A 9,572-nucleotide genomic window follows, 5' to 3' on the forward strand; every position below is an offset into this window, starting at 1 on the left:
TGGCTGATAACTGATTCACTGGACAGTTTTGCTGATGGTACCTTTTACCATCATGATTGACCCTCAATGAATAGCGAGAAACTGATCCATGACCCATGTGCTGAATCACATATGTGATTATCATTACCTAATGATTTGGTTCATGCTGAAACCCCAAACCTACAATCTGTGGTAGCCCTGTAGACAGTGTGTTCTACTGGGTCAAGACCCCCTTAGGATCCCTCAGGTGGTTCTGATGCTGATAAAAATGTTCAGGACAACAAACAAGTTGAGTCAATGTTGAGACAATAAGTTAGAGAGGGAAAATGCAATAGTACTAAGAAGATTTTATGTGAAATAATTGTCCCTGTGTCTGGTAAGTTTTTAAGTGCATATAGAACCTCCAAGTCACATGGAAAATGTTTATCTGCTTCCAGTGGTCATCTACTCATCTATAACAGCATATGCAAACAGTACAGTGTCCAAGCTCCCTATGTTGTATATGCTTCAGTGATATCAACAAAATGAATTGAACAAAAATAACATTATTAATAAAAATTCAACTATACCAGCATCAGAATAGTCCAGTCTAAAGATTACATGCCACACCAGCGTTCAAAAGAGAACATTTTTGAAATGGAATCAAATTATTTCAATGGAGCTGCTGCAACTAGCTGATTCACTAATGGGGGGAAAAAAAAAATCAATTGTGTGTTGTGTATCACATTCAACTGTATTGAACTTGACCATGACTGGAATCAGTGGTCAAATTATTTCTGAAAATGCATGAATCTAGGAAAATGAACTACTTGGAGAGCAGTTATGACAGTGTCAGCTATTAGCTCACCTGCTACCAAAGTTTATTAATTAGCCTGTATAGTCAAGCATCTGTTTCAAAATTTTTCACAAGAATGTGCAGAAATGTGTGCAACCCTCTGGAATGACTAAGCTTTTGCAAAACTTTAGTAAGACCAGTCAGATTAGGGTAACTAGTCTTATATAGTCAGAATCATCTCCACAGCCCTGTGCCAGCACTGGAAAATGGTCTGGCTTTATCTCTTTATTATTCTGCTACAGTGGGAAAATGATCTGGCTTGTTTGTAGTTCTTCAAATCAGTCATAATCATCTTGGGCATTGCTAAGGCCAGGATGCAGCAATTACTATAAAACAGTGTCAGGGGGAACTTGATGTGGTGAAGCATTTGTATGTGGGGAGGGGAGCACTGCCAGTAAAATGGGTAATTCACTGAAAAAAACAAGCAGGCTGTTTAATTGCATGATTTAAAACTTTAAAACTTGTCAATTTTATTGTGTAGGTTGCTGCCTAGAGGTTCTTGCTGCTGTTTCCCATAGTGAAATGGATTTTGAAAACAGCAATACAGGTAGTAGAAGGAGAATGCCACATAAACCATGTAGCTGAAATGGCAGGCTGATACCTACATTCTCCATGCAGTGACTCTGTGTAGAAAAACTCTGGGTCAGACGAGAGCCAAACAACTCTAAAGCAACATCAAGCATGGCTAATTTAAGAGTTCCCAGTTAAAAGCAAGTATAAGAGAATGTTGCATTGCTTGGTGTTTTGAAAAAAGTAGATTGAAAGTTCTATGTTTACTTAGAGTCTGTTACTGATAAGCATGTGCAGACATTCTGACTAAACTGGGAATGTAGCCTGTGATGTGGACATCCTCACTATTGTTCTCAGTGCAGACGTGAATGTTTGATATTGTGTTTATGTACTATTTGTACATAGAATAGAATAGAATAGAATAGAATAGAATAGAATAGAGTTGATCCCTTTGGTGCAAACCTAAGGGAAATTGTTGAAACATCAAACATCATCATTCTGTTGCAAAAGGGGAAAAAAAAGTTTTGTGTAGCCTGTAACACTAATTTAAATTTTGATAGTAACATATTTACCTGCATCGTGCATTAACTGTAAAATTGATTGTGTTAATATACTGAAGTAGAACTGTTTAGCTTTTGTTTCTAACACAACTTTAATTCACCTTATTAATACAAATCACATGTTACTAACTACTTTAAAGCAACATCAAGCATGCCTAATTTAAGAGTTCCTAATTTAAGGGCGGCTGTGGCTCAGGTGGTGAAGCGGTTGTCCTCTGATCCTAAGGTTGGTGGTTCGAACCCCCGTCCCTCAACAGTCGAAGTGTCCTTGGGCAAGACACTGAACCCGAAGTTGCTCCCAATGGCAGGCAGCACCTTGCATGGCAGCTCTGTCATCATTGGTGTATGAATGTGTGTGAATGGGTGAATGAGAAAACATTGTAAAGCGCTTTGAGTGCCGCTAAGGTAGAAAGGCGCTATATGAGTGCAGCCCATTTACCATTTAATCAGCTTTTATACTTTCACTGTTCATCACATTAAAACAATGTGGTCTTAACCTTTGAACTACTACACATAGCTCATTTGAGACATAGATTGCTTTTTTCTTTATCTTTTTTAGATTGGCATGCAAAGAAATGTGCCGCTATAAAGGCCTATGTTGAAATTAAAACAGTGGTGTTTGATGGCCTAGTACAGGATCCCAGAAAGTTTGCTGGAATGTTCACGTTATGGTCATGAAGGAAAGTACCCTCCATCCAAATGGAGAAGAGGTGAACAGTATTAGAAAGGAAATATGGAAAGGTAGATGAGCAAAAATGGATTTATCGCTTCCATTCTCTTTTTTAAAAAAAATCCATAATCTATTGTGTTTCATCTCCTTCTCTATCTGTTTTCTTCTTCTTCCCCTTCTTTCTGTCTCTAGTCAGTAGCGTGTGGAGTACCAGTCATTGTCGGTCATCTGAACAAGCTCGTTGACCACATCCAGCAGATTGTAGTTGTGTTTCTTCAGCAACTGCTGGTTAAGTGGTCGGTCCCCAAATCCCATCTCAACCAGCACGGCCATCATGGTGTCCTGGGTGGATGCATCCACTGGAGGCTGCATGGACACAAGATCTAATCAGTTTAGGAAGTCTGCTCCTGATTATCATATAGGCCTAAGTACAAAATAATATTTTTATGTGAATATTAAGTTTGAAAAAGCAGGGGCCATCTTGCATTGAAGGACTAGACAACTGCATATTTGAATACAGACAGTGTCGGTGTAACAAAGTCTTTTACAAAAAGAATTGCACTATGGTTTGTAGCCTCACTGTTGCTCGACTGGCAAGTGTTGTCAGCAATTTCTGAGTTAGTCACCTGTAAAAATGTTTGGTTAGCATAGTTTAAATTGTAGGGGTTTCTGAAGGTTCCTGTAACATTTTGCTGCTGCCCAGGTGATAACCTCATGCGTGAAAACAGGTTCATACAGTCTCACAATGTTTTTACTGCAGAAATAAAGAAGGAAGAAAATCTGTTAGAGACAAAAAATACAGCTGTCGCAGGTGATTAGCTGACTTAAAGAAGCCATTACAGTACTGTGAAAAAGTATTTGCTCCCTTCCTAAATTCTTTTTTGCATATTTCATACACTTTCATGCTCCAGATCATCAATTAATAGTTATATTTATTTAATACTAGACAGAGATAACCCACAAAACCCAAAATGCAGTTTTTAAATCATGATTTGTTAAAGATGTATTGAAAACCTAAGAGAAAGGAGAGTTATTTTCTGGAGTTCATGTATGTTGATGTTGCCTGGGATTTTGTTGGAGTATTTTTCCATGCCTTTCTTGATGGGTCCAAAGGCTGCCATAACCACTGGGACTGTTGTTGTTTCGAGCCACCACATTTGGTCAACCTCGATTTCCAAGTCTTTGTATTTGGTAAGCTTTTCTATGGTTTTGACTGAGGTGTGGTGTCGAGGGGTGTAGTCATGTCAATGAGAAGGCAGGTTTTGTCCTTGTTTTTTAGCACAATGTCTGGCCTATTAGCTGCTATGGTCCTTTTAGTGTGGATGGGCATGTCACACAGAATAGTGATGCTGCCATTCTCTGTGACAGTCTTGGGTTCATGCTCATACCATCATTCCTTCATCTCAATGCCAAACTCTTTGCAGATCTTCTAGTGCATATGTGCAGCTGCCTTGTTGTGGCAGTGGATGTATTCAGTTTTAGCCAGTTCAGGGCAGCCAGAGACCAGGTGATCAATGGTCTTGTTGAAACAGCCACACAGTCTGCATTTTGGGTCCACATCAGGTTTCTTGAGGATGTTGTGTCGGTACCAGCGTGTTCGGAGGCTTTGATTTTGGGCCTTGCGGCCAGCTGTTTTTAGCCATCTGTGGGTCTTGTTTTGGTCCACGTCAGCCTGTCTCACCCATTGTGGGTATTTGCCATGGAGCGTTTTTCATTCCTACTTGGACCTGAGCTGTTGGAGACCCTGGTGTCTGGCCTTGGCCTTTGTTTTGTGGGCATAGGTGGTGTTCTCCTCATCCTCTGCAGATGGTATTGCAGGCACTCCCAGTTCCCAGCTGAACTTCATTGACTGTCTGCTGATGGATTACAAGGATTTCCTGTTGTCACGGTCTTTGATAAAGTGGAAGAGTGTGTCCTGTGTCTCCTGGAGGTATTCCTCAAGACCAGTAGTGTTTGTCTTGTAGGAAAGTTCCAGTTGTATGAGTCCTCTACCTCCATCAGTTCTGGACAGGTACAGCCTGTCCATGTCAGATTTTGGGTGATGCATCTTGTACATAGTCGAGAACTTCCTAGTCTTCGTATCAAGTTTGGCCAGCTCTTGTAATGTCCAGTTCATGATGTTAAAACGTTAAGTTACCACTGGTACTGCCAAGGTGTTGATGGCTTCCAGTTTGTTTGCGGAGATCAGTTCAGACTTCAGTACTATCCAGATCCTGCGGTAGTACTTTTTCGGATCTTCTCTTTTATCTGAGAGTGCTGGACTCCATCTCCCCCGCTGACTCCGAGGTACTTATAGGTACCTTCCTGTTCTAAGTCCTGGATGATGGTTTTGATGTTGAGCTTGATGTTACTAGATTTGGCTAATTTCCCTGTCTTCAAGGTGGCATTGGCGCACTTGTCCAATTTGAACTCCATGCCTATGTTGTCACTGAAAGATTTGAGGGTTGTCAGCAGGCCTGTTTGTTCGTCTTTATTTTTTGCTTAGGTCTTCAGGTCATCCATGTAGAAGAGGTGGCTGATGTTGCCATAGGGGGTGTTGTACCCATAGCCAGTCTTGTTCAGGAGGGAGCTAAGAGGAGCAAGAGCAAGACAAAAGATTAGAGGGGACAGAGAGTCTCACTGATAGATGCCACTTTTGATTTTGATAGGTCTGGATGTCATCATGCTCTTATCGTGGGTTTGATGGAGGATTGTCTTCCATGAGTTCATGTTTTCCTGCATGAATTGGGTGATAGTGGGGCAGATCTTGTAGAGTTCGAGGCTTTTAGTGAGCCAGGTGTGGGGCACACTATCAAAGGCCTTCTTGTCGTCGATCCAGGTCGTGGAGAGATTACGGCGCTTGGATCTCACATCCTCAAGGATGGCTTTGTTGATGAGGAGCTGGTCTTTACAGCCATAGCTCCTGTGGCGACATTCTTTCTGCACTTTGGGGAGCAGGTTGTTACTTTCAAAAAATATATAGGCCCTTTCTTTCATGATGGAGGTCAGGACCTTGTACATAGGTGATAGGCCTGTAGTTTTCAGGGTTCTCTGTGTCTTCAGACTTTGATATCAGGAAAGTCACACCTTCGGTCAGCCCCTCTGGGAACTGTTCTGGGTTCTTGAGGATGTTGTTGTAGGCAATGTCTAATTCAGGGTGTAAGCTGGTCAGTTGGTTGAGCCAGAAGTTAGCCACGCCATTGCATCCTGTGGCTTTCCAGTTGCTGGCCTTGTGGATGGCTTTGATGGTCTCCTCTGTGGTGACGTCTGACCATTCCTGAGTTGGGACATACTGGTTGTCCTTGGCTTGGTTTTGGATCCAGTGGGCAGCATCATTATGGGTCTTGTTCTCCCACATTTTGCCAGAACATCTCGACCGCTATGAGTGATGGAGGGTTGTGGATAGTGTTGGCTGTCTTTCCCGGCTCTCTGTAGAGCTTTTTGGCACTGTCCCTGAAGGTCTTGTTTTGCTGGAAGAAGATTGCCCTTTTGGTGTATCACCTGAGTCTCTGTGCTTGGGCCTGAACTTGCTGTTTTAGAGCCTCTTTTGTTTTGGCCATGTCATCTTGGATTTTTATGCCAAATTTCATCATGATCTTGTCAGCTTTGGCATTTTTTACATTAGATCCCTTTTGCAGTTCTTCGATGATGGACATAATAATAATAATAATAATAATAATAATAACAAAACAGATATCACAGGACTGAACGACTACAGACCCATTGCCCTGACATCTGTAGCTATGAAGTCCAACTAGTGTTGTCTGTTATCACAGCAGCCCATTCCTGTTGCATAAATTAAAAAAAAAAATGCTTTGTTCTTGGGCTTGTGGTTCTCCATTTTGCATTTGATGATTTTCCACAGATTTTAAGTTGGATTTAGATCTGGTGATTGAGCAGGCCAAAGCATGGTTTGAATGTTCTGGTTCTCCATCCAGGGTTTAATTAACCTTGCCGTGTGGCAAGGGGCATTGTCTTGTTGGAAAATCCAGTCATTTGAGGCAGGAAAGAGTTTTCCAGCTGATGGAAGAAGACTGTTTTCAAGAGTAGCCCTGTACATGACCTGGTTTATTTGCCCTTCACACAATTGCCTTTGCCCTGTTCCACCCATACTGAAACAACCTCAGATCGTCACTGGCTCACCCCCATGTTTTACTGCAGGGGCAAGACAGTCTGGTTTGTAGGCTTCTCCATGCTTCCTCCTAACAAGTATATTGGCTGGAATGGGCATCGTGTTGTGTTCATTGAATTCTTCAGGTAATATACCTTTGGTGGTACCAGGCATTAAAATGACCAAGAAACTGAAGAAAACAAGGGTGGTCTAACATATATATATATACATATTTTATTTATTTATTTATTTATTTATTTAGCCAAAAAAACGATATGCCGATATGGTCCAACTCTCAATTTTCAATTCCGATATCAACCAATACCGATACTGATATATATGCAGTGCTTGAGTTGAGGGGGGATGAGGGGGGATGAGATCCCCCCTGAAATAAAAATGTTAAAAACCATCCTCACTCTCAAACAGTCACCCCCTTTTCCATCCCCAGCCATTTTTACCAATGAATGTGGAAATATTACTACTATTCTGAATTTCTGGCAATGGAAATATAACCAGGATTCCAATATTTAGGGGGATTTGCGTTCAAAGAGACCGTTCTTTAGGCCGTCAAGTTGCGTGCACGTCCATTCTGTTGATAATCCCTTCTGAGTAAGACACTGTGGGAGAGCAGGCATGCGCGATTGTGACACGTTTTTTTTTCTTTTTCATCAACGTCAGTGAGCGGCATAGTAGCGCAAGTAGTGGTGTTACCAGTGACGTGCGACCAGGAGAGGCAAGATAAAATTATTTAAATGGTTATATTTATCCAGTGATTTGTATTATAAAGCATTCACTTTTTCATTTAACCTCTACAATTTTGATGATTTTTAAATTAAAAATCGCAGAATTTTCGCAATTTCCCATTCAAATGTTTGGAAGAGCAGCTGTAACGGATATTTTTGTCCAGAAGGAGCGGAGCATGGACTTAATTTAAAGGTAAAGGTACGACCGCAGTAACTTAAAAAAAAAAAGAAAGAAAAAAGAAACACGTGCAAATATGCTACTCTGTAGAGTGCATATATTTGTAAATCTGATTGTGATGAAATCAGTGCCTCACCAGCCATGAAGCTCACCGAACGTCACTGGGTGTTACGATTTTAGCACCATGGCCAAGCGACAAGGACAGCTTGATCTGAGGGACTTTGATTTAAGAGGAAAAAAGTGACATTTTAGGTAAGTCAAAAGTCATGAAAATCAGTCATTACTTTCCATAAACTAACCATTCTGTCACCAAATGTGTAATCTCTGGACGTAGTGATAACAACACAGCTAATGATGTTAGGTTGCTAACGACGCTAACGGTTACTTGCTGGGTTTGGCTTTTCAATGGGATTTAGTTTTGCTTTTATCAGTCTGGGCTGAGCAAGATTACGTTTGTCTGGGATTCTCCAGGCTACATAAACAAACAAAGAATTCAACATGAACGTCATTTATCATAGTGAAAGGAAAAGTCAGATACTGTAGTCACAAGAGTAAAATCAGAACGTACGGGCATTAATGAACTATGTGCTTAACTTTAAACAGTCTCTGAAAACCTTGTGCCTGCTTTGGGAGCAAATCTAAATTTATAATAATCTTTTTTTGGCCAATGCTGTTTTCTTACAGATGTTGATGAAACGGAACCAGCAGTGCCAGAAGAGCTACAACCCTCCTTCAAGCTGTGAACATACTGGTCATCTCCACAGCTGAGTGTGAGCGTGGGTTCAGTCAGATGAACATTTTAACCACAACTAGAAGCTCCCTCGAAGTAAAAAGCACGTCAGCCTTGCTTTTCATCAAGTGTGTTGGCCCTCCATTGAAAGTGTTCAAACCAGATGTGTATGTCAAGTCTTGGCTTCAAAGCCATTGTCTAGCTAATGATCCAAAAGCAAGAGCGCGGGAAATTTCTGACAAAAAACATGATTATGAAAATCTTTGGAAACTTCTGTGAATTAGGGGAGAATTTGGTAGGCAGCTATTGAAAAAAAAAAACTGATTAGTTAGCCATTTTACTTTTCCTATTTTGTCTTTTGAGGCTAGCCACCTCAAGTTTAAAAAATCTCAGGTATGCTGGCCACCACAAGTTTCAAATACCTCAGGTGTTGGTGTTATGTATTTGTGTAATTTTTTTATATTAATTTTCACATTTTGTAAATTGTTGCAACTAATTCATAAATTTTTTTTTGCATTTGAATTAAAATGAACTTGACCTGACTTGAGAGGATTCAGAGTTTCATTTGCAGTTTTTGTGAGGTTTTGTTTGACACTTCAGTAGACAAATTACCAAATGACCTCAAAGTACCATGAGTATGAAATTGCACTTGAACCCAATAAGAAAAGTGGTCCTCTGCATTTACTTCTTACTGTGTAGGAGCAGTGATAGCCATGCCAGCCTGGAGACTGACTCCAATTCTGAGGTATCTTGGTCAAAATCAATTACAGGAGTATCTGACATATAACATCCATGCCATATATGTTGTTTTAGGATAGTAAAATAATTATCTTTGAGCTTTAACAAAAATACAAAGGCTACATAGTCTGTTTCACATCATATGCACTGTCATCAGGGCAAAATATTCATCCCAAAAAATAAAATCCACCATCCCCCCTGAAATTTTTTTACAACTCGAGTACTGAATATATGTGGGCTATTTAATTAATTTTAGGTAACATCTAGGGCTGGTCTGAATAGCAATAGCTGGGTTTTGGATATTTGGGCCCAATAAACAACAGATATGACAGGATATTATTAATTTACTTATATTATTTGTCTCTTTACTTATTAACGGCATTTAAACAAACTCAAATACAAATTAAATACAAATTCAGAAAAGGACAAATTTACCTAATGAATTATATTATATTAATAATATCCATCTATCCATTATCTATGCACCGCATAATCCTCACTAGGGTCGTGGGGGACTGGAGTCTATCCCAGCTAACTCA

At 40.3% G+C, this 9,572-nt stretch overlaps 1 protein-coding gene across 1 annotated transcript in view; it reads right to left on the reverse strand.

Annotated features, from left to right (window-relative positions):
* Positions 1-2,240: 2,240 nt before the first annotated feature.
* The window catches only part of nbr1b (NBR1 autophagy cargo receptor b), a 160,325-nt gene continuing 152,993 nt past the window's right edge, over positions 2,241-9,572 (reverse strand). The window contains exon 21 of the mRNA XM_008283553.1: positions 2,241-2,920. Within this exon, the coding sequence (XP_008281775.1) occupies positions 2,747-2,920 (174 nt within the window). The 3' untranslated portion in view covers positions 2,241-2,746. The remainder of the gene's footprint in view (positions 2,921-9,572) is intronic.

The sequence above is a fragment of the Stegastes partitus genome, unplaced genomic scaffold, assembly GCF_000690725.1.
Source record: "Stegastes partitus isolate 25-593 unplaced genomic scaffold, Stegastes_partitus-1.0.2 Scaffold319, whole genome shotgun sequence".
NCBI classification, from domain to species: domain Eukaryota; kingdom Metazoa; phylum Chordata; class Actinopteri; family Pomacentridae; genus Stegastes; species Stegastes partitus.